We start from the raw sequence: 26,167 nt of genomic DNA on the forward strand, positions 1-26,167 counted from the left end.
ACTGAGTGACCAGCAGTTGATGTAAATCTGGTTGTATAGTGTTACGAACTGATCTAAAATACAGTGTTAAGTGTCTCTAAGGAGGAAGAGTAAAATGAATCCACAATGTTCCTCTTTGTCTCAGGACACTTTCATTATTATATCAATATTTAGGAGGGTTACTTTCCATATAGGGTAGTATTTAAAAAAATATTTAGCAAAATGTTTGGAAACTATATTTATATATTTTTGCAATAGTGGCATTTTTTATTGTCCATATTTATCTCGCATGAGTCAGGATTTCTTTATTTCAGTTCATTTACACCACTAGCTTTGTCATTCATACCTTTATATAATAAACTGGGTGTGTTGAATTAAACAAAGGTAGCGCCTACGTGCCATGCTCAAGGTTTCACAACGAGTTTCACAAACATCATGGCTGTAATTGGTCAAAATATGTTGGTTAGCCTGTGTTTTTAATACCAGCAGTGCATTGTTCCGCACAGGTTGTTGAATGATAGCTGCAACCTGATCTTCAAGCTCTTCACATGTCATGTTCTTTTGTTCTGCACTGAAGATTTGCTGAGATTGTTTTCTGATAAAACACGGTATAAGTTTCAAACAGATAGTGATACAAAATGACGCAGACAAAAAGAAGTGAGTTCAGGCTTCTAATCCAGCAATAAAAGATGTTCTTTGACAAATGTTCCAGACATCTTTCTCATATTGTTGCTAACCGAACATTGTCTTGGATCTTATTATAGTTAATGATATGAGTGGCATAAACTTGAATATAATATTTTTGCTTGTGATCTATTTACTACCCAATTTTGAAGTGTTAAGAAAATATACCCTTTTTTGTAGCATGGTATATGTATAGTACCGAAAAAGAAATTGAAATAGAGTTGTATTGTCTTAACACTGGCCTCGTCAACAAGGCCCCGGACTCCCCTCTCCCCCGTCTACCACAGACTGTCCCTCCACCCCAATCTACGTTACATTAATGTAAAGACTCCACTCCTGACCTTATGTGTCACATTAACGCACATCCCAGGTCACTTCATTTACATTTTCTTTTTCTACAGACTCATTATTCCAGCACTTTAGAACCAACTTGTTGTACATTTTTTCCTTTAATATTATTTGCTCTTTTGTATTGCATCAATCACCACAACAAATCCCTTGTGTATGTTAAACTACTTGGCAATAAACTTCTTTCTGATTCTGATTCTGATTAACAGCACATTTTGATTGCTTCTCATGTAGGTTATGTTGGACCCCGTAACCTTCCCAGCACAGGCTTCTTCCCCTTCCTGCAGACCCTCATGTGCAACACGGACAGCAACTGCCATAACACCTCTCGTCTGGCGGACTCATCTTCATCACGGTCATCAAGGGATAGAAGGTATGCAACTGCAGATGGCATGTTTTCTGACTTATAAGGATGAAAATTGAAAGGACTCTTTCAATACACAAAGCTGGCTTTTATAAACAGAAACTCTGATCTGTTGCCACAAAATTGGTTTGCATGCCACGCCAAATGCCACAAACAGAATGATCACTGAATTGGCGGGTGGCCTAGTAGTTAAGCCTGTTGGTGTCAGCAATTACTTCTCTTTTGCTCGTAAGAGAAGTAGTGTCGGACACAAACAGGGATATGTCTTACAAACAAAAACGAAAATTATTTACATAGATATTTTGAATAAAAAAAACAACCAAATCGAGACCTCCAATAGATGCTCTACTGTTTTCACATAATTTAAACAATGAAACATTTAATTCCCTCTAACAGTTTTCTTAATTAGATCATTTATTCAAACAAATAACACAAATTTTATTACATTTATTAGACATTTTATTAGGTCTATTGGACTATTGTTACATGAGATAATGTGCATGAACAAAGATAACAAGTTGAGTGATATCAGCTACGTATAGTCGGACTCATCTCTGTTGATTACAGGACCAAACTTACTGGTAAGGGGTGGTCTCTCAATATTTTTGTTACAAAGAAACAAAGCCATAATTCAAAAGCAGCGTATGTGTGTACAATTAAATACTCAGACACAGGATTTGTCCAGGGTAAGCAGTGTCAGACAAGTGGAGGGATATTCAGGAGCTCCCATCTGCCTGCCAAACATTTTAAATTTGATGGTACACAAGAGTCACCTTTGTGTAACTTTGGTTTGGAGTGAAAAAGAATGATTTTGGTGAGTGTGTATGCACCCAGCAGCAGATTATTCAGTCCCCTGGGAGAAAGTGGACCTAGTAGGGATCCAAGACACTTTTTTTGTTTTGCTGAGAGACTTAAACTCTACGTTGGCTGGGAAACCTTGAGACGAGTGACAGAAAGGAATGGCCCGTCTCATCTGAGCCCGAGCACTTTTATAACCATTAACCTCTTATAACACAAATGAACATAATATTTTAACACAAACCTTTATATAACCACCATGTTTTAATACAACAAGGTTTACAAGGATATGTGATCGGAGACCAACTTGAGCCAAAGCTCACTGACTGAATTTATAATCAGAATCAGAATCAGAATACTTTATTTATCCTCAAGGGGTATTCTATTTGTAACAGTGCTCCATTTAACCAACACTTTAAGATAAATAAAAAATAAATACAAAGGCTATAAACATATTGCGAATTTGGCAGCGTGGAAACATTCGGTAAACTGTAAAATAGTGGTGGGATTGTGTACCAGTTAACCTTGAAGTGACTGTATATGTTTGTGTCATCTACCTGTAATACTTTCTCGGGGGTCATGTTCTGGGTCTCTGGAAAGCACCTAGAGACAGCTGCTGTTGTAATAGATGCTATATAAATAAAACTGAATTGAATTGAAAAATTGAATATGGTGAAACAGTGGTTTCATGGTGAGGAGTAGAGCTTTGTAGTCCGTGTGCACATTTGTTGGACCAGGAGCTGACGGAGGGGGTGGGTGGTGTTACCCAGGATACTTCGTAGTTTCTGCAGCATCCATTACTCCATTACTGTCTCTAAAGAGTCCAGCGTCCCCCCCCCCCCACAACATCACCAGCTTTTTGTATCACTTTCTTGAGCCTGTTTGAGTCTGCCACCCTCATTCTGTTTCCCCAGCACACCACAGTAAACAAGATCACACCAGTGATCACAGACTCATAAAACATTCTCAGCATTGTTCGGCAGACGTTGAATGACCTGAGCCTCCTAAAGAAGTCTGGCCTTTTTGTAAAGGGCATCAGTGTTCTGAGCCCAGTCCAGTTTATTATTAGTGTCGACTCCCAGACATTTGTAGTCCTCCACTGTGTTCGTATTGACCCCCCCCCCCCCCCCCCCGATGGAAACAGGGGTCACAGGAGATTTGGTCCTTTTCAGGTCCACCACCATTTCATAACAATTTCACCTCATTTTAGCCAACATGTTATGGACTTTAAAATGGGAGGTAAAGATATAAAACGCACAATTTCTGCAACTTAAGTAGCTTTGCATAGAAGGAATGGTTTAAAACATTTCAACGAACACTTACTTTGTACTCGCATCTAAAGAATGTTTCATCTCAACATAAAGTGATGCAAATTTTCCAAGTGATTTTTTTCTTTCATGTGAGTATGGCTTCAAGGATTATCCATTATTAACTTACCCATACATAAAAAAAGCCTTTTGCATTTTTTTATGTGTGTGGTTAAAAGCAAATGTCAACCATGTTGCACTTTTATTAAGATAATAAAAAGTAGTTTGACACTAATTTTGTTTCAGTTATGAGTCTCTCACCTGCCACTGGTCTGATATGGTCACATGCACATTTAACAAAGAATACGAGTCGGAAAGATTTACTTCTTTAATAAAGCTTTTTTTTGTAGATTTAGTGGAGAGTTTGCATTTTTATGATTTTATTTGATCCTTTTTAATTTGTGTGACAGGTCTGCCAACTCGGTGAAGACGTCCCCACTGGCAACTCTGATTCAAGGAGGAGATTTTTTCAAGTTTCCGTTCCCCAATGGCTCACACAATGATCCTGCAGCACTGGTTAAGGTCATGGAGAACATGTTTGGTATGTTTACTTCTGTCTATAACCATGCCAAATGCATGAAGAGTTTTCCAGCATGATTTGGTATTATTTTACACTCTTTCACTATTCATTCATGTCCCCTTTCTTTAAAGGATCATCTTACTCTGGAGACCACAATAATGTCACGCTCATGAGTTCCATGAACACCACTCTGCATGATCAGGTGGGTATTTCCAAATACACGGAAATGTAAAAGGAAGAAATATTACTTCAGTTCATGTTAACTCATGCAGGAATGCATTGAAGACACTTTTGCAAAAACATTAAGTAATAAAACAAACCTTAAAAAAATCTGATCATGTCTTCAGTTAAAATGCTTTTCCAAGTGTCTCCCATATGGGTTATTACAGTAATAGCTTGTGCATTTATTTGGAGTTTCACAAGAATAAATGATCAGAATATACTAACTGCAAAGCCAATTCTTTCCTTTTTTACTGGAAGACATAGAAGACCTGAACTCTCCAATCAGTAAGGGTTATGCAACATCCCCTGCACCAAAACTATATGCAGCTTTTCATGTATTATTCTTCACTTTATCTATTTATTATGCTTGTTTTTCTTCTTCTTTTTTTGATGGATGCAGCAGAAGTTGAATAGCTTTCATTATACAATGTTACTGTCACATTTTTAGTTGCTTTGTCGCCGAGTGCAGATAAATATAATGCTACCAATAAGGTACAAAAGGTTTTATCAGTTTAAAATATTTTCCTTATTTTTATATTTAGCTACATGTTGGGTTTAAATTTCCTCACTAATGTGTGCGGTATAGTTAACTTAATAGTGATTTACTATGATACTAATAAAGACTCTCAGCATGATAGAGCCTTTACAGTCTTTTTACCACAATCTAAGCTAAATAGAATAGAATATTTTATATGCTTTTTTATCCCTTGCGGGTAATTATTTCGCCACAGCGCTCCAGTGCACAAATTACAAAGATAAAGATTAAATATAACAAGATTCACAAACTAAAATGACAAAATTACCCAAATTTGAGACCCCTGAAAGAGTGCATCTTAGATATTTTACCTGAACAGGTAATTAGCTTCATATTTAATGTGACCGGTGCTCTAATTAAAAACAAGCCTGACCCGTACTGTGAGCTATGAGGTCCTGGTTATTAACTGATCTCTGCTTGTTTCAAATGAACACTGCTCCTGGTAGACTTTTAGGACATATTCATCAGATTACCATGAATATCCATGGGGGATCTGCTTATGTTTTGGGACCGATTGCTAAGTTGCCTGGGATACTGAATCTGCCACAGAGAATATTTTTCACATGGAAAGCTGGGGGCTGAGAGGATTCAAGGGCTTGAATCATGTTCAGTTTGAATCATATCCCTTGCAGGAGACCTGGAACAAAATGCTGGAGTCAGTGAACATTATGAAGAGGGCCATCTGCACCGTGACCCTGCCCATGATAAACAGAACCTCACCCAGCACCTTCACCTATGCCGTGGTCACTTTTTGCAATAGCAACAACACCGTGTTTGAAGTATCACTTAATACATTCAATCAGGTATGTTTGCATCAACCTGTTTTATTTTATTTTGTCTTGATCTAGAAAGAAATTTTTAAATATCATCAGTGATTATTGGTAACTCAGATTATGTCTTTGGTTTTCAGCTAATGACGGAGATGATGCTGACACAACCTGATGAGATGCTGTCGGTGGCCGGGATGACGGTGTCGTTGTTCCATCAGCTGCAAAATGACACCTCGCTGTGGGAAAACCTTGTGGCGCTTCCCCAGCTCTTCTCTCCTGGTTCTGTCGACCAAGCACTGAACAGTACTAAAGCCTTGCTCACAAACATACAGGGGTAATGTACTTTCATGCTCTTTCAACATCTGTCAGCACATTATTTTGCTTTGAGAGGAAAAAATGCACATGTGAAATCATTATATCTGTTTCCTCACAAATAGTTTTTTTCTCCACACGTTCTCTTCAGGGTCATGCATGTCATCCAGAGAAATTTCAACGAAACGGGTGCTGCATTTGCCACCGTACATCCATTCCTTGCTGGAGGCATCAACTTGCTTGACTACATTCAAAACTGGCCTGGAAAAGGTAGCTAAACTCCATCTGCTTTTTTTGGATATGTGTAAAATCTTTCATTTTGAAGTATTACTCCTTTTTTTGTCAAATTTCTAAAATGCATCAGTCCAGTGAGAACATTAGGTTTGGAAATATAATATTTATGTTGAAATAGTATGAGAAGATATTGGTCTTTTTTTTGAGTTAATTCCTCACCATGTGATTCACATCTGCTCAGATGTCACCATTTCCCTGGGAGATGTTGTCACAATGCACAATGACACACTAAGTGACTTAGTGAAACGTGTCCTACAGGAGGTTCAGATACCACTGGACAAGGTATGTGCCATTATGTATACGGCTCTGTCACGTTTCAGTCTCAGCTTTGAAACCTGGTTCAAAAGCAGGAAAGAGACGTTCAGTTCTCAAGGACACGGATGACACTATCCATGTCGTCTCCGAGAGTAAAATTGTAAACTGGTTTTCTGCTCTAGGCTGTCGGCCTGACGTTGGATAAAGACATGGTGCGTTCTTACCTGTGTGGCAACACCAGTGAGCAGTTGTGGCTAGCGACAGCGTGCAGCACAGGGGCTGTGGACATGCTTCTCGGTTGGATCAGCCCTGACAAGGTGGCGAAACAGGTGAGCTGGTGTTTTGAATGTTATTACCATCAATAGAGAGAATTACAGAGATCGGAAAGAGTCAGTTACTTCACATATGTGGGGGCGGCATGTCCGCTCTGTGTTTTTCTCTTTTATTTATTCATTCATTTTTGGTCTTGTTATGCTGCTGAGCACACTACATGATCTATCTATGGCTACAAAGCAGCTGTTGGTCTTAGTAATGAGCCACTGCAGTCCCAGGCAGCTCCTAGGGAATTGAAACCACGAGGATATCCAATTAGGACTGCCATGACATTACATATGATAATTCCCAATCAAACGCTGTTGGCTAACATTGTCATTAGTTTGTCTACTTGCTCAAACAGTCAACTGGACAGATTTTAATGATCATTTTACTTTTAAGTCATCTGTAGATGTAATGTTGCATGTGTGCTAATGCCATTAATGTGTTTCTAGTGATTAGGCACTTTATTAAAATCTCAGCTCCCAGTTTTATGTGCTGAAATCTTTGAAATATGTGGTCTGTTAACCCTTCAAACAGAATCAGAATTAAAATGTTTTTTATTTTATATCAAGTTTGGTATATTTGGTGAAGCCAGCATCTAATCCTCTTTGAAATAATGCTTTAGGTGTCAAACTGAATCCCAGAAGGGCCGGTGTCCTGCATGTTTTAGATGTTTCCCTGCCTTAACACACCTGATTCTAATTAATCATCATCACCAGCTTGTCATCAAAGTCTGGATAGTGCTGTTGATGACACAGTCACTTGTATCATGGTGCAATGAAGCAGGGAAACATCTAAAACCTGCAGGGACACCGGCCCTCGAGGACTGGAGTCCGACACCCGACAGTCAGAAATAAATAGTTTTTGAGCCCTTTTTCATTTATCCACTGCCTGTTTTAAAGGTTTAGACCTGATTGTCAAGGAAGTCAAATCAGCATTTTGATTTTGATAAACTTGGGTTTATTCTTTTTGAAGTTTTGTTTCCTAGATTTGCTGTTGTGATCAGGATCATTGTTCAGCTGGAGAGTCCTTTTGTTCTTTAAAAAGGGATGTATCTTGAAAACGAAGTGGATTTGAGTGTGTGACTCAACCCCCCCCTAAACATGTCATGTCTGAAAAAAGTGCCATTTTGACCAGCATGTCAGAGAAATTTCAATAAGATCTAAGGCAGAAATTTAGTAGCTGCATTGTGTTACAATTAGTACAATAGTTTATTTAATTTTATGTCGTTTTTTGGACATTCATTAAAAATTGACAAATAGGTGTTAGTTAAATTACATCTATAATAATAATAATTTAAATTTATATAGCGCTTTTCACCTGAAGCGACAGATCTCAGAGCGCTTTACAAAGAAGACTAAAAACAAGACTAAGAAACTAAGACAAAGCCTAGCTACTAAGTAAGATAAAAAGTTACAATCTTTAAACATATTTCCTTAAAACATAATCCCCTTTGTGCCTTGTCTAGACAGAACTCTATACTGCACTTGAGATCTTTGAATATGCTAATATGCCCTGCACCACACCAGGTGAAAACCAGAAAGACTGCTTTCTATGCTTTTGGTTTTATGTAACAAAAACACAAAGTAAAACAACAAGGTTGCATTAAACTTTTGGTACAACTAATAATGTACTGCTAAATGATAATTTGATTTATGCCTTGTCCCCGATAGTTAGTTTAAAAAAATGTAGTCACAAGTTGACAAGATTGGTTTTTGAGGTTTTTATTTACGAACAAAACAAAACGCTCACACATCGACTCTATGATTTGGTCAGCTGTAAACTAAACAACATATGAATGTGATTCTCATCAGAAGGAGTTTTTAGGGATAAAATGATGATATATCGTGTCATATGATATAGTGCTATTTGTTTAGTGCCATTCAGAGAGTTTTACATACTTGCACTTTTACCTTTTTAATTCTTTATTTTCTCTGAAGCGAGTAAAGCTGTTATACTCTTATAATTTCATGTTTTCATTATTTTGTTTTAAAATCAAGTTAGATATATATAGGCAAAAATGACAGGGTGAAAGGGCGTTTGGAGTATTAATGTCTATGACTTATTACAATAAAAAAATGTGATCATGTGGACCAGTATGTATTTGTGTCACTGTCCCATTTGTCGTAGTAACCTCATAATTAGAACATTGCACTCACACCTTCTAATAAATAACCGCCTAAGGGAGGCACAAAGTCTGTGCAGAATTAAAATACTGAAATAAACACACACAATTTTCAAGTGTTTTAAATTAATCATAAATAAAACTTCCATTAAAGAGCATTAAAAGCAGATTTTCTTTCAGAAGCAACAGTATGTAATTGGGCGAAAGCACCCACTTTGTTTCCCATCACCACCAGGACATATCAATAAAATTAAGACACTGTTAGCTGCCTTTTTACTGTTTACTTGCAGTTTTAACACTTGGGACTTTCTCTGTTTTGTCTTTTGCTCCTTACGTGAACTTTGTTAACCCCAGACTCTCCTGGCTTGGAGCAAGCACGTGGCAGCACATGATCTGTCCTTTGCCAAAGGATTGCTGCACAGTCTGATGGGAGATTTATCCTCAGGAGTACAGGGAAGTTCCGGTGTCACAAGGTCCCAGCGTAGCATAGACACGCAGCCACAAAACATCGAGGAAGAGTTGTAAGTGCATTGCCACACCACCTTTTCTTTTCTGTGAATGCACTGAACTTGGTTAAATTCTACTTTTCAGAAATGTATGTCTCAAACAACAATCTTGGTGTCCCGCAGGGGTCGATTATGGGACCATTGCTCTTTAACTATATATAAATGACCTACCAAGCTGTTGTCAATCAACCGTTACATGTCAAATGTATGCCAACTATGATTATCATGCAGAAGCCCAGAGGGAACGTGTAATGATTTAAGTTTAAGTTCCGGTTTTAATTTCATTTGCTGCCATATCACTAAATGTTTATGCTATCAATGGAATGTTGTGCAATTAGATATTTTTAACCTTTTTTTTGGGTGTAAGCATTTTACAGTTATCTGTATTTGCCCAGACTTTTCAGTCTTTCTCCTTTGATAATTAACAGTTAAGAAGAACATGCCAAAAACTCTTGTGGCAAACTATTTGTTTTGCTCTCAAAGACAAGCATTTTCAGTTGCTCATAAACTTAAAGTTTTACATTTTTATTGAGCACATCAGGCATGCACTGTTAATATAAATATTCAACCAGATCACTAAGTTTTCACAAAAATAGCACAAACAGTTTGTGACCATATGTTTTATGCAGGTTTTTGGAAGTCGGTCAAGTACTGTTGGAGATTGTGAAAAGTGAGCCTGAGCTGGACATGGTTGTCCAGAGCGTCCTCAGAACTGGTTTTCAATCCATGAAGGCAGCAAAGCTGACTGTACAGACTGTAGAAGGTGAGACTACAAAATAACCTCCTTTCACACCAAGGCCTCTTCTGGGAATAATCACTTGATCGTGTTTTTCAATTTCATTCTCAGCTATGGTAAAAACGTCTTACTAAAAAGACTCATAAACAAACACCAAAGGATGTCAATCTTAAAAAAAAAAAAAAAAAAAAAAAAACAGAAAAAAAATTGAAAATGTCACACACCCAGAGGACATGTTATTTACAGTAGGACAAGCATGACTAAGTTTGTCTTTCTGACACATTAGACATGCCGTCAGCATCAATATTTTATTATTTCTTTATATAATCTGCACTGTATGCTGTAAACAAGAAGTTAAGGAAATAAGGGTTTTTCTCTGGGAACGTATGAAAGAAAGAAAATGCGAATCCCAAGACGGATTAAAGGCAAACATTTGAATACAGACTGTAGCGTAGAGACTGTAAGACCAAAACACCTGTTCTCAAGGAGTATGCAATCAAACGATCTGAACTTTTCTGCTCGTGTTGTCTACACAATTGTTTTCAGAAATGATGAACAAAGTCCTGGCAGATGCAGATCAGCTCCAACTGACGTATCACATGCTGCTGACAAACCAGTCTGAGGCAAGCATGTGGATCAACCGTGCCTTGGACAGTGTGATGGAAATGATTATGAAGGTATGCAAACATTATTGAAATTAGTCCCAGTCTTTTTATTATTAACATGACATTTCCTCATAAATACTGAGTCATCATTGTTATTTGCTGAGACGTAGGGAGGCAGGGACACATTAAAGCTAAATTTATTTCTATTTTTCCACCCCAGTTAAATGCTATAAATTATTTGGATTTGGCTTGAAATATGTTGGAATGATTTTTAATAGTGCCAACTAAAGATTTTTGCTAGTTATCATAAATTTAAAAAAGGCTGCTATGAGATCTTAAAACAAAACAAACAAACAAAAACCTCAAAAGAGATTGGAATCAATGACAAAACAAATATAGCCTTGGATGGCTCACTGAATTCCTTCCTCATGTTTTGTTTCAATCAGGGCACCAGACAGCTCACATGTTGGGCAGGTGTCACATATACAGAGGGTAAAGTCCCCAGGTTTCCCCTTTGCCTTCATCTTCTTTCAAGTTACTTTCATCAAAGGCCACTAAAGCTACAAAATCTTAAGAAATTGTTGCATCCACTGGCATGAGTCAGTGACTTATGTCTGTTGGCAGGTCATGACGTATTTAAGATTTTCAAAAGAAAATCAAGCAGTGAAAAAGTAAGGACATGCTCACCAGGTGACTTTTCTTTTGTGTCTTTAGACTCTTGAATCAAAGCCTCCAGCATGTGAAGAACTTCTCAGACCCTTCGAGTGGCTCTTATCCACCGAGAGCGTAAAGGTGGAGGTTTGGAGATCACTGATCTGCCAAAACAGCTCCTCTCTACAGCAGGCTTTGATGATGGACTGGATGACCTGGTTCCAAGAGGTAAAAAGTACAGAATTTGAGTGTTTTTCTCCCTTGAAAACATATCAACAACTTCTGATGATAAAGTATCTTGTCATTCCTACAATATGTGAGAAACATGTGAGTTATACAGAGCTCATGTTTATCTTGTTATCTTATATTTTCTGTGGCAGATCTTCTAATATCAGCTTGATGCAGCAGCTTATCTCAAATGATGCTATTTCCTATTATTTTATCATCTTCAGGTGCAAGAAGTGTACAGCGCCCTCACAGGCCAAGCAGACTTTAATGTAACACTTCCCATGATTCTGTCTGAGTGGCACGACTTGTATAACAGCAGCCTGCAGTTTGGGGGATTTTTGGACAGACTGCTCGCAGAGCTGGGAGGAGCATACAGGATGAACTGGATTCCAGACAACACTTGGAATGATGTTACGGGAACACTTCAACAAAGGTGTTGACATTTTCCCCCAATGTACTTGCATGACTTCATTTCAAAGTGTTTTGTTCTACAGGGGAATAATCAGGGCAAGATTTTATCTAACACATTTATCATGTAATTACTTTTTTAGGGCTAGGAAAAATACACACAAGATAATTACATAACAAATATGAAAAGAAGGGTGGAGTAGCTGTCCATTGTGTACGGTACATGGTAGACAACGCATATAATGCTTCTTTTTCTAAATGCTGTGTGCTTCTTGTCTTGTTTGTAGTGTTGTCATGTTCATGGTGGACTTTGGAGAAATGATTGAGAACAGTGAGATGTGGCCTGAGGTAAAGAACTATTTCCACATGATTCACTGGATTTTGAACTACAGGCCTGGAGTCGCTTCTCAGCCAGCCAACTGTGAGCCGATCTTCTGCTCTGTTCACATCTCTACAATAAATAAAAAATACAGACATACATACATATTTAGTATAGAATTAATTAAATCTTATATTTATTTTACTTTTTGTCCTTTAGGTTCTGTTGACACCCAGTCTTTAGCCCTTCATTGCGAGACTGGTTTGAAGTGGCCACAGTTTGTTGAAACAATCGTTCAGGCTCTGATGTCACCGAGTCAGGATGTAGTGGTGAAGTAAGTTATCAGACTTTTAGTTTCATGTTCAGTGGAACTTTTTTCTTTACTGAATTTCAGCTGGTGATTGAACATATATTTAGAATCTATTTCTGTTTTTTATAAATTTTTTCAAGAAGTTCATCTGTCTATAATGTATGAAGCTGCCAGCGGCTGGGGGAAAGTAATTTGAATGTGCACTAAAATTTAATGGATTTTTATTCCCATGCTCAACCTTTTTCTACAAAGCTTTGGGTTCTGACTGGGCCATTTCTGTAGTAGATGTGCTTAGTGTTATTGTCCTGCTGCATTATTCTGCTTTTACCAGGATTTTGGCCAACCTAATATTATTTTGTGGGATGTTTTGGCAAACTGGAGAATTAGTTTTCTCCTCAGTGTTGGTATGTGGTCCAGGATCCTGCAACATACGTCACCATTTGGATAATGTTTTCATGTTATTAATATGTACTTTGTTTTAAAGATCAGTTCCAACATACTTTGGGATTTCCTTATTCGGGTCAAAGTTCACATCAGCAGATGCTTTTTAATAATAGCAGACCGAACATGTTAAAGTGTTTTTTATCTACCAAAGGAGCTCTCGACCACATCTCCAATCCTATTTCACTTATTAAAGTTCACAAATGCAAGCTACTGACTCCAATTACCTTTCATGGATGTAATGAGTCTTTTGTTTTCCACCAGTAAAGAAAAATTAAATTATAATATTGTATTATAGGTTTAAACATATTATGTTTGTCTTTCATTGCGACCTCAATGAAGATCAGCTTACAGGCTGAATGAACGCAGGAACTGGTTTTTCTTCTATGTGAGGAAGAAACAGACTCATTTAGACAAAAACGACAATAGAGGTGGGTTTCTTAAAGGTGCAGTAGAAAGGATCCCAGAAAGTCCAACAAAACCGTGGCCACCAGTGGTGTCAGCGAAGTTTTAAGGACACATATTTGAGGCAGGGCAACATCTCACTTGAAACAGGGAATGACAAATCGGGTTTGTGACACATACACTGTGTTGTGTTGCTTAAAATACTGATAATGAGGGGCAGAATATTATTTCCCTATTTATATCACAGATATTTTTCTTTCTCACTCTTTTTTCTCTCTAGTTCCCTCAAAGGAGCTGTGAATCTGCTGCAACATGTGTATGGGGACATGTACAGTCACCTCATAGCCTCGTATTTAAAACAAGAGATCAAAGGTGGAGATGCTCTCTCTGACTCTCTGACTAACCTCATGCTTGAACTGGATGGCTTCGTCAAGACTATCTCCATTCTCCCCAACCAAAACATCTCAGACCCCAATGTCATGGTTCCTCTGATCAGCGACTTGCTCCAGTCCACAGGTCTGCAGCCACTGCTGCCTCTGCTCCTCCACGAGGGTCCCGTCAACATCTCCACGGTGCTCCATGTAGCCTCAAAGCTCAGCAGGTTCAACCAGCATCTTTTCACCTTCAATGAAACGGATCCAACGATGCCCGAACTGGAACAACTGATAATGCAGTTACTTTCCTTGGAGAGTAACCTCACAGTGTCTCTCCCGCACATCATGGGACAAAGTCTACTCATGTATTCCAGCCACCTGAACCCTGATGATGTGGCCCGTCTCAAAGAAGCCATTCAGCCCTTCACCAACCAGACCTCAGCTGGCCTCGCTGAAGCCATCCTCTGTGCCATGGAGCTTCTGCAGACGATGGTGGATTCTCCAAATGGTGACCCAACTGACATCATTCTCGGCTACCTACGTCAGCTCCAAGAGTTTGTGGTCTCTCTTTACAGACTGCGGCTAACTGAAGGCCTGATACAAAGTGGGCAGCTGAACGTAAGCGAAGTCTCTGACCTCCACATGGTTTCCATGGACTTTCTCAACCTCCTCACACCTGAGGGCCTTCTGAACCTCACTCAGGCTGGACCAAATGTTTCCCAGGACATTGTTATCAACAAGTTTGTAGCTTTCTTACCACCTCCTGTCCGAAGTGATGCCATTCACTTCCTCCAGGACTTCAAGGCTCTGCAAGATGAGATGACCAAATGTTCAGAAGGCCAGAACTGTTTAGCTGGGTTTTCAGAGGTTTTCACATTCCTGGATCAAATAGTGGATATGATGCTGTCTGCCAATGGGAGTGTCACTCTTGAAATAGCCCCAATCAATTCAATTCAATCAATGTTGAAACATGAAGAAATTTCATCCACCTTCTTCTCACTCCTCCTGTCACCGGGTGATGCTGCCATCATGGAAACATTTAAACAGACCCTTCACTTCATCAAACTGGTCATGTCTACACCAAACATCACAGTGTCCAGTGTCCAGAATGCTCTGGAATGGTCAAATCTAACCATGGAGGAGCTGAATGGCATTACTGCACTAGCTGGAGCTGCAAACATAAGTGACCTAATGGTAAATGTGATGGGGATTGTAAATGTTCAGCAGTGTTTTGAACCTCAGAATAACCAGACAGTGACAGCCCAGTGTGTCATGGGATTGATCAACGGGGTCAGCGGCTTTCTAGCAAACCTACCCGCCCTCCATAATGACAAAGACATCCTCTCTCTAATCCAGTTAATAGTAAATAAAACCATCAGTGATGTCATGCAAGTTGACTTCAGCTCCGATCCCAGCGCAGCTATCGTGCACACCTTAAACACCACCCTGGCTAATATCAAGATGAGCCTTCACGTGCACCACCTCAACACTCCTGACATCATAAAAGAAATCAGAATGCTGGAGGGTTTGATAAAGCTGGTCACCAACATGGAACCATATGAAAATATCACCTTGATAGAGGATCCCCTACATGCACAGCAAGCGTATCTGGAGCTCATTGGGTGGTACTTGAAAAACCTGGAAAATATCACCAGCAACAGTTCAGTTTCAGAGCTCCTTCATCCCCTCTTCGACATTGCGCATATGCAAGTGACATCGCAGCTGGCTCAGACAAATTTCTCCATTTTTGTCAGTGAGAAGGTAGAGTTCCTGGTAAACAGCCTCCAGTACCCTATAAATGGAGATGGGGTGAGGGAAATTGGCCAGGCAGCAGTTGAGCTCATTCGCCGTATGTTGGATTACATCAGGTTCAACATAGAAATTCAGAATAACACCTACGGTTTTGATCAACTGGTCAACACAACCCTTCTTCATTCAACCGAGCATCAAATCAAACTCTACCTTGACCTCATCGAGCAGTGGATGAAACAGCCCAGCGTCCCATCACTCCTGACCAGTATGCTCCAGTGGGGGAACTCCTCCATGACAGCATCCGTCCCTGTGGAAGATCTCCATCACTTAATGGAGACAATGCTGCATTTTGCCAGTGATGATCAACTGGCCTATCTCTCCATGATAAACAACATCACTCAGTCTTTGAGCAAAGTCCTAATGGTGGCAGAGCAAACAGGTGGCCTACAGAGTGAACACTTGGCGGCTGCAATCTCAGAAATAGTCCAAAGGGCAATGCAGGTGTTGACCACTTTTGTGGCCCCACTTCCACCTGCTGTAGAGGAGGACATCCTGGAGATTGTGCAAGATTCACTAAATCTCATCGTCAATGCAAACATGAGTTTTGCCTCATCACGCAACATCTCCCTACTCATCCTGAAGAGAGCTGAGAGAGTCATCCATCAGATAATACCAGAAATGTTTGCAGAATACCTGATTATGGGGATCAGAGTCATCACTACGTATTTTGAGAGCGCAGAGGAAGTCAGTGGAGTGGATCAGTGGAATCAGATGTGAGTAATGCTACTACTTCTGCTATTCTGGGAATGGATAAAATATGCAACTAAAAGGCCTTGAAATTTACACACAAATGATGGCGATTTAAAAAAAAGAAAATGTTAGAGCATTTCCACAATTTAAAATCCTTTTATATAAATAATAATAAAGAATAGTAGCTTATGTTTAATGTTATTAAATGAAAAATACTATGGTAAAATGGCAATTTAAAAATATTATCATGAAACCATTTTTTTTCAATATTTTTTGGGCTCTAGTGGCCCCTCATTCAAGCTGCAGACAGGAAGGGGGTAGAGAGAGAGAATGGGGACGACCTGCAGCAAAGGTGCACTGGCCGGACTCAAACCTGCGACCACCGCAGGAGGACTGCAGCCTCAGTATATGAGCTGCTTGCTTAACCCACTGCGCCACCGAGCGGCCCATCATAAAACCATTTAATGCAGTACTACTGTTTGACAAATATAATTCAGTGGATTATTCAGCAGACTTTTGTGTCAAAAGGGGTCACACATTTTGATTAACCCAGAATGTGCAGTATCTGTAGGCTCTGAGCATCAGAAGACATATTTTATCTTGTAGTTTTGGCTATCTGCCCACAGCTTCATGGATGTGCTTCATCCTCAGTGCTCTCATTAAGATACTTTTGTTTTACCAAAAGGCACAGCAGGTCAACATGACTGCTGTATAACCATTTTGTATTTTCAAGGATATGCATAATACTTTAGTTTGCTTTGTCGGTCGCTTCCACTTTTAAAAAGTAGCAAAACAAAACAAAAAAAACAACAACACATAAATGCACAATGCACAGTCCTTTGCATTGTTGCGGATAAATCAGACCACACTGAGACAAACTGTGTGCAGCTGCATTTTTTACATTGCTGGTTAAATATGACCACCTTTTTGACAAGACCTGCTCAGGTGTATTGATTTGTTTTGCTTCTGCAGAATTTTGAATGAAATGATGACAGTCCAGAGCTTCCTGCCACCAAACAGCACAGCCCAGGCCTACGTCTCCACCCTCATTAACATCACTCACTTCATCCTGGATTCTGGCCAAGGCAAGTCAACTTCTCAGTATCACTGTGGGTGGACAGCTGAATTCTCCTGAAATGCGATGAAGCAGACGTGATGCTGTGCCCTTCATTATCTCAGCGGTGATGCTTGACAGGCTAAAGATGAAACTGGATCAGTGCACAACAGTGTGTCTTTTGAAAGTTGTAAAAGCAAGTAGAAGGCTGTGTTTGCATGTTGAGTATTAAAATTGAAATTCATGTTGTTTTCAATATTTCTAATTAACTCAGGCAACATGAGTCTCTGGACAAGTTTTGCTGGTGCATCGCTTGAGACGTTGCCAGAAATTATTGGCCAGGTAAAGTGTATGCCTAACTTTATTTGTCTTTTATATGGCTTTTAAACTGTTTTTATGCCGTCATGCATTCAAAGTTGCTGTCTGTTTCAAACTGCAAATAAATCAGGGCTCATTACATTAAGTTAATTTAATTAACTCGTTCACTTTTTAATTGACAGATGAGCAAACTCTTCAGCATGTTTTGGCAACTTGTTATGGGAGGCACAGGCTCACATGCAGTGGCTCCGTCTCTGGAGGGATTTGCTCATCTTGTTCCAGTTCTGGAGCAGGTAATGACCGGGAAGGCAAACCAAAGCACATGGGAAAAGTAAGTTTGATTATGAAGCTTAATGGAAACAAACCAAACAAATCATTATTTTGGTGCTATCAGACCTAATGTCAATTGCCATGTGTTTTGTCAAAGACTGGAAGAGTTGCTGAAAACCATCCTGTCAACCTTCGAAGGAACAGATGTGTGGAACGACACCACAAACGCGATACCCCTGCTTGAAAAAGCCATCGAAAGGGTGGTGAAGAACACGCACGCAGAGAATGGTGCGGACATTACTGAACCACAGAAATGTTGTCTCACTGTGAAACATCTGTTTATTTATCCAGAAAAAATAGACTTAAATAGTTGCATTAGGGCTGCACGATTCTGGACAAAATGAGAATCACGATTTTTTTGCTTAGAATTGAGATCACGATTCTCTCACGATTTTTTTCCAATATAAAATTTATTGCACTTATTACTTTAACTTTGCAACAGCTGAACAAAAATATAATAACAATAAACATCTCTTGTCTTCTTTACACAAACCTTTGAATAAATTAAACAATAATAACAATTTTGAACAATATTTGTTCCTCCCTGAGTTGAACACCCTTTCAGAAAGGGGACTTGTAACAGATCCTGTAGTTCTGAGGCAACAAATTATTCCTCTGGCTGCTTTTTGCTGTAATAGCTGACATTGAACATAAAAACAATAAACATCTCTCTTGTCTTTAAATAATTTTAACAATAACAATTTTAACAATATTTATGTGCAATATGTGTCAGGTGATGAGAAAGGTAGATGTTTCTCCAAATGTAATCCACAATCATTAACAAAATATAACAAACATGACAACATGATAGTTGACCATGACAGGACTACAACAACCTAGAACATAGGCCTAGTCCTTTTTTTATGCAGCCATCTTTAAAAAAAAAAAAAAAAAATGTTTTTTTTTATTTTATTTTTTTTTAAATCGTGCAGCCCTAAGTTGCATGTAATTAGACTGTGATGTTCAGGACATCTTCCAAACTTAACCCCTACGACTGATGTTTCTGCATCACCTGTGTAAAAAAAAGTTATACAAGGGAAAAATCTAAGTACATAATACATTTTAATTTCATTATACAATAAACACACACGAAAAGGATTTTCTTGTTATGGCTTACTTACTATGACTTACTGTGTTGATGACCGTCTATGTGTTTCCCCTCTGCGTGAATTCCATTTTTAAGATTTATAGAAACCAGTCGGCCTAAAGATATCCTGGAACTTTGTAGTATATAAGCTCTTGAGCCCCTAACAAAGCGCCTGAATTCATATCCATAAATGCTGCTTTTAGATACACATACTATGTGTTTTACTTATAGATGATTAATATAACACTAGAAATAACTATTTTGCTTTATTATAAGTGTGGTTTTGGCATTTTTGTCTGTTGTCGCATAGGTCTGTAATCTAAAATAATAATTTGAAGTAACATTACATTTTTCTGAATGACTTGTCTGTTGACATGTTTACTTCCAAGAACATGTACGTAAGTAATGATGGTCATTCTCTGCGTCATTCTCTCATCATTTCAGAGATGATTCTAAGCCTCCAGATTCCTGTGATCATCCTGATAAAGGACATCGCAGCGACTGTGAACGCCAGTAACATTAACTTGTCTGAACTCTCAGAGGAAATGCAGCATGCCATTGATCACACAGTTCAAGCAGCCCAACAGGTTAGTCAATGTTTTCTCCTGTGTCACTGTCGCTGTGTCACTGTGTGTGTGCGTGTCTTCACAGTCATTCTCTAGGACTCTTTTGTATACATGTTTGTGTATGTGCTTATGTGAGAAAGAGTGGGATAGAGAACAAAGCCCCCTTTTCATTGCGTAAGTCGTCATACACCATTGCATTTAACAATAGCTGTTCCTCATCAGGGCTCTGTTCATAGATTAGTTGATAATACTTGACAGATTGAAGATTAAACTGTTGTTTTTGTACCCTAATCTACCTGTAACCACTCCCTGCATTGGCATTTGCCCAGTTATTTACATTTCACTTGGTTTCTAGACAAATGGCATTCTCATACCAGGACACAAACAACATGTGGGCATGTGTTGATAGGTTAATGCTCTGAAGGTTGTTATCACCATGTATTGTACTGTAGCTTTTGACTGTTTGCCTGCTGGGATTTGCTTATTAAATCTTTTATGGTTTGTATCATTAAAATACCCTGCAGTCTTTGGTGAGACTTTTGGTCACAGAATAATGAGAGTAATCTGATTAAATGAAATTGATCTGTCAAGAAAAAAAACTTGTATAAAGAGCAGAAAGAGCTCTAATACTACCTTGGCAGGTTGCCTGCTCTTATTGCATGATCACCAGTGTAACAGAAGTTTGCCAAGCGTAAAGGTTACAAACACAGGGTAAAAAACTAGCCTGGTTCTGAATCAAGGTAATTGAAGCAAATTATTAATGAACTTTAAAAGTTAGAAATGCAATAGTTGCTACTAAGTTCCATCATTGCTGCTCAGATCAACCACTACTCTTTTTTTCTTTCAAGCCTGGAGCGATGCACACGTCGCATCAGCCTTTTCAAGATAAACTGTTTGGAAATATTGACAAGCTTGAAGGCAGAGTTAGTATTTTCAAGTAAAAGCAGAAGGTTTGCCCTTTAAAATGGCTTTATTTTCATGTTTCTAGTTTCTTCCGAGGCTGAGAAATGAAGTTTTTTTTAGGAAATCTCTCTGATTTGAGAGGTAACTTTGAAATGAGTTTATTGAGAGTTATTCTCATTTTTATTGTTTACCCAGAGCCAGTTCATGCTTTTCTTCTCTTATCTATATAATTGTCATAATTCACTTATTCCCATAATTCATAATTATAATGCACTGAAGGAGATACTGTGTGCTGCTGCTGTCATGTGTCATACTTTTAAAGTATGAGACTTTGTCTTGTGTATACCTGAAAAACAATATCTTTCTAAGATTTCCGACATGGCGGAAACTGTTAGGTTAAAAAGTCATTAACATACATTAATTAACTTAGACAAAGACACCGGAGACTTATGGAATGATTTTCAATGGCCTTCTGCAGAAGGTTGGAGAGGAATCCTGAGAAGCTTTAGGCAACACGGCCCTTCTCTTAGCTCGTCAGAACTTCTCTCAACTGGCTGTCTGCAGAGCTGGCGCTTTTATTCAGCAAAGGATGACAGGAATGACCATATTTGGAACAGTGAATGTATAGATGGACGATTGACAAAAACAGATGGTCACACACATGACTTTTCTTAGTATGAAGAAACAAACAGACATCCTTAAAACACAAAGAGTCAAGAGGTCAACTAAAACAGGACCTCTTGTTGGAGGTTTGAACAGATGGTTTTTAAAAACACTGGGTTATTTACAAACCAGAAGTCACCAGGCCAAACTTCATGGGGGTCTCGTGTTATCAGATGGTCCAACTAAACCTAGCTAACCTTTAAGTCAGCTTAAACGTCTTGAAACTACATGAAGGGTCAATAAATGAGCACCTTCTGGACAAACAAGAAACTCTGTAAGGCTTTGCACAGATGTGTCTAAAGACACTGCTCAGCTGTTAACAAAGCCATAAATACCTAAATACCATCAGGGAATGGCCTGCCTGTAACTTCTGTTCCTATTCTGATAGTTTTTTATTTTCACAATGACAATCTTAATTCAAAAGTTGATTAACCTCACATTTCCCTACTCTTGTCATTTTGAAACTTCACAGCACCCAAAATAAAACACTCCAGTGTCATTGTAAACATACAGGTAATGAAAACACAGAACAGTACAAAGACAGTAATAGTCGGAATCGGAATCGTAATCTCAGTCATTATGTCAGCATGACTCAGTAGTGAAAAAGTCTCTTCCATTCCTCGGACTCCTCTCCTAGTTTGTTGTCGCAAGTCAGTTTGACTAGTCATATTCTTCAGGCCGGGCTGGCGAGTAGGCATCAGTTGATTACTTCGGCGAGCAAAGGTTGTGGTACCGCTCGACTTCCCGCACTACTCGAGCCTGGCATTTCTCTGCTAGCTTTCACTGCAACTGGTGAACGCAGTAGATCATTCAGCAGCCTTTACTGCTGCCGGTGCTGTCGGTGTCCTGATTTGGACAGCAAAAGGGCCCGTCCTGACGGGTGATGACGTTTCACCACTCGACTCAGGATCCGGTTACCCAGTTTCAGCAGTTCCTGCTTTAGGAGAGGGGAGAGGAAGAAAACAGCAGCGTACAAGAAGACGATTCTCATGTACAGTTCGACTAATGGCCGTCATTCAGGCCATGGCTTTCTTGAGCCTTAACTTAACAGGCCATTAGTTCACTCCAAGAACGAAATCCATATGAACAACTTCAAATGGATAGGTCCTTTCATGTTGTATCTGCAACATGTCGGAAAGCTCCTACTAAAAAATTTTTTAAAGGGTATTTAGTATTTTAATCCTCATGATGTATCATATGTACCCCTACATATTCCCACTCCCTCCTGTTGAGCCATAGAAACTCCCTATGGCTCAACTTAGCCACCAGGGGGAACAACTTCCTTGGAAGCACTGGTCTGCTTCACAGCATGTTTTTGCATGCCGACAGGGGTGGGGGTTTCGTTGTCATTAGACCCCCTCCTTGTTGACTTCTCCCTGGAAGAGTCAGGCTGCCAGAGTCAGGCTCCCCAGATAAGTGGCCCTCCCACTTCTTGACCTTCGCACCCTGGCAGGTCGGCAAGTCTGACTTAATGATCCCCTAGGGTTGGATATCTATGTCCCTCAGAGATCCCCCCTCCCATCACCAGATTAGATGGGCAAAACCTTTAAAATTCTGTCTCCCACCGTAGATTAGACTACAGAATTTCTCATTGAAAAATGTTCTTATTTCAACCCAAGTAGGTTATGATCTTATTAAAGTAACACACAAAAACTGTCAGTGCAGCAACTCTTCTGCAACGTAAACAGTAGTCTTCAGTGAACTTATATATATATATATATATATATATATATATATATAAACAATAAATCATAGTCACAAAACATCGGACTTAAAGGAGCATTCTATCAAATAATGTCTTCTCAACTGTTGTTGAGCTCTATTTTCCCCAAATCAAAAGAAACGCTAGAAAATTGTCATAAAATTGTCAGAAAATTGTCTCCAGATAAATCATATAGTCTTCAGGAGATTCTTAATCTTCTGTTTGCATGCTGCAACGCAAATGCATGCTCCCCTTATGAAAACTCATAGAAGTCTTAAGAAAATTGTGGGATAAATTCCCATGCGTAAACTACACATAGACAAAAACCCACTAACATTAAACACAACTTCAGATCATCTGCATGTGGGTTTGTGTATCACTGCAAATGTGTAAATTACTTCTCCTCAAACTACAATAACCAAACTCAATTGGTGCATTTCAGATGAACTCACAACCTAAATGGTAGCAACACTGATCACAAATGTACACATTTTCAGTGTGAATAGGCTAGTATGCACTCAGAGTTTTTTCTTTTCTAAAAAGATTGTTCAACGGGTTTGTGACTCCTCCATACAACCCTTTCTGTGTAAAATATCACTGACATACAAATGACAGTAGGCTCATGAACAGCCTTCCACTGTATTCTAAAAATACAGCGGTGCTCACAAACAGAGTAAGGACAAATGATTGATTTGTTTCACATTCATGTAACAGTCAACCCAAATCATGCACACCTCATACTCGCAAATGGCAAGAATTGCATTTCCATACAATCTGAGTCAAATACAGTATTACAAAAGTAATCTGCAAATTAAATGATGAATTAACCCAATTTAAACCTTCTATGATTCTATGCCTTCATTCAGGGCTTAGAATGATAGAACAACCTATATTTCTCCATTTTTCTACGTCTCCTCCATAAGGAGAGCTTCTCACTTCTCAGCCTGCAGCCGCTCGTAAACCGGAGCATGCTTTCACACACACACACTCTCTCTGCAGCTTGGCCCTGCAAACTCTGCAGCTGTTTCACAAGGTCTCATGAATACACACACACAGAGAGTGTCTCTCACAAACACACACACAGAGACACACACACAGAGCTGCAGCTTGTCACACAGACACAGAGAGTCACACCCAGCTGCAGCCCCCACTTCTCCCCATCTTCACGTAGCTTTCTTTACCTTTTTCTTTCTTGCTAAACCTTGTCCCGTTTTGGACATTTAATCAGTTTTCTTTTAGTCTTAAATTAGTCCATTTACTTCTTTTTAAGTTTCGTGTATTATTATTTTGCAAGATTTGTCTCCATTTTCTTAAGTTTGAGGACGTCTCCCCATCAATTAAGCATCTTTTGAGATTCTTTAAGCATAAGTTTCAGCTTAACCACGCCTCTGCTATTTTTCGCCAGTTATTTTTCTTTCCTAAGTTTCTCTCAGGACACAAGTTTCCTTTTTCAACAGTTTGGTTTTAGCCTGATCTTTAGTGAACAATTTAAATTTTTCCTCTCAATTTTGAAAACCCCAAACATTGAACAGACATAAACATCAGACAAACATTAGACAAACATAAAACACAACCATTAAAAATCATTTCCAAATAGAAACCCCTTCTCGTAATTCTGTACTTTTAAAGTCCCCTGACTTCAAAAGCCGGTCCCCGACCGAGTTAGATGTTGGTCTTACGCACTGCTCTTTAGGCAGTATTTTTAGAGGCCTCTATGCCTTCATAAAAATCAGGTCCCCGACCCGCCGCCAAACACCATTTTCGCTAACCTCTTGTTAGTATACACAGAATTTCACTCAAAAGAGGTCTCTCACCTAGTCTCCTAGTGCCCTTCCCTGGCTCGGAAATCTCGTCGTCTGGACTCTGGAACAGCGCAGATCAATCTGGGCCCCGTTCCTGAAGTCAGAACGCTGTCGACAGATTTTTAGATGGCCTCCTTTGACCGTACGCCGTTCCATCGCCAGAACTTGAGATTCCGGGTTTCTCTGCACCAAAATGTTAGGTTAAAAAGTCATTAACATACATTAATTAACTTAGACAAAGACACCGGAGACTTATGGAATGATTTTCAATGGCCTTCTGCAGAAGGTTGGAGAGGAATCCTGAGAAGCTTTAGGCAACACGGCCCTTCTCTTAGCTCGTCAGAACTTCTCTCAACTGGCTGTCTGCAGAGCTGGCGCTTTTATTCAGCAAAGGATGACAGGAATGACCATATTTGGAACAGTGAATGTATAGATGGACGATTGACAAAAACAGATGGTCACACACATGACTTTTCTTAGTATGAAGAAACAAACAGACATCCTTAAAACACAAAGAGTCAAGAGGTCAACTAAAACAGGACCTCTTGTTGGAGGTTTGAACAGATGGTTTTTAAAAACACTGGGTTATTTACAAACCAGAAGTCACCAGGCCAAACTTCATGGGGGTCTCGTGTTATCAGATGGTCCAACTAAACCTAGCTAACCTTTAAGTCAGCTTAAACGTCTTGAAACTACATGAAGGGTCAATAAATGAGCACCTTCTGGACAAACAAGAAACTCTGTAAGGCTTTGCACAGATGTGTCTAAAGACACTGCTCAGCTGTTAACAAAGCCATAAATACCTAAATACCATCAGGGAATGGCCTGCCTGTAACTTCTGTTCCTATTCTGATAGTTTTTTATTTTCACAATGACAATCTTAATTCAAAAGTTGATTAACCTCACAGAAACTCTATGCTAATACTGTTTTATATACAACACATGTATGGGTGTGTTACAGTAAAATCATGAGATGATACCTGTGTGATATTTATGCCCTTTTCATTGCTTCTCTGTAAACCTCAATAGTAGAGCAATTAGGTTTTTTCCCATGAGCCCGTGCCCTTTGTCGCAGACTATTTGTTCTGTTTTCTTTTCTCTCAGCACAAGGAATTGAACAGGTTATATCAATAAGGTGTTTCTCTTTTTGTTTTGCTGCAGGCAAATGGCACATTGAAATGCAGCGAGGCTCTCAAAATATGGGAGTCTGTTAGAGAGACAGCAGAGTTAAATGATACTTCATTCGCCATGTGGTGTGCCATCAGCCTGCAGCCTGTTTTGGAGGCCTATGCTGAAACTCAGACTGTCTACTCCCACCTGAACATGAGCGTGAGTAGAGGCTTTGTGAGTCAAACAGCTATTTGAGGGAGAGAGGAACACACATTTGTTTTGATTGTACCTTTGTCTTCTACAAAATTTGTGCCAAATC

At 39.2% G+C, this 26,167-nt stretch overlaps 1 protein-coding gene across 2 annotated transcripts in view; it reads left to right on the forward strand.

The window, feature by feature from the left end:
* abca12 (ATP-binding cassette, sub-family A (ABC1), member 12) overlaps positions 1-26,167 on the forward strand; it is a 71,092-nt gene that overhangs the window by 2,269 nt on the left and 42,656 nt on the right. For both annotated transcript variants that reach the window (XM_061723726.1, XM_061723728.1), the window contains exons 4-25: positions 1,246-1,384; positions 3,891-4,021; positions 4,132-4,202; positions 5,390-5,560; positions 5,668-5,861; positions 5,991-6,109; positions 6,315-6,415; positions 6,571-6,717; positions 9,183-9,349; positions 9,964-10,097; positions 10,617-10,747; positions 11,390-11,554; positions 11,779-11,987; positions 12,250-12,383; positions 12,501-12,615; positions 13,718-16,336; positions 17,286-17,398; positions 17,642-17,709; positions 17,868-18,016; positions 18,113-18,243; positions 19,547-19,689; positions 25,900-26,067. In XM_061723726.1, the coding sequence (XP_061579710.1) occupies positions 1,246-1,384; positions 3,891-4,021; positions 4,132-4,202; positions 5,390-5,560; positions 5,668-5,861; positions 5,991-6,109; positions 6,315-6,415; positions 6,571-6,717; positions 9,183-9,349; positions 9,964-10,097; positions 10,617-10,747; positions 11,390-11,554; positions 11,779-11,987; positions 12,250-12,383; positions 12,501-12,615; positions 13,718-16,336; positions 17,286-17,398; positions 17,642-17,709; positions 17,868-18,016; positions 18,113-18,243; positions 19,547-19,689; positions 25,900-26,067 (5,519 nt within the window). The remainder of the gene's footprint in view (positions 1-1,245; positions 1,385-3,890; positions 4,022-4,131; positions 4,203-5,389; positions 5,561-5,667; positions 5,862-5,990; positions 6,110-6,314; positions 6,416-6,570; positions 6,718-9,182; positions 9,350-9,963; positions 10,098-10,616; positions 10,748-11,389; positions 11,555-11,778; positions 11,988-12,249; positions 12,384-12,500; positions 12,616-13,717; positions 16,337-17,285; positions 17,399-17,641; positions 17,710-17,867; positions 18,017-18,112; positions 18,244-19,546; positions 19,690-25,899; positions 26,068-26,167) is intronic.

Source organism: Cololabis saira, chromosome 6, assembly GCF_033807715.1.
Source record: "Cololabis saira isolate AMF1-May2022 chromosome 6, fColSai1.1, whole genome shotgun sequence".
Classification (NCBI taxonomy): Eukaryota; Metazoa; Chordata; class Actinopteri; order Beloniformes; family Belonidae; genus Cololabis; species Cololabis saira.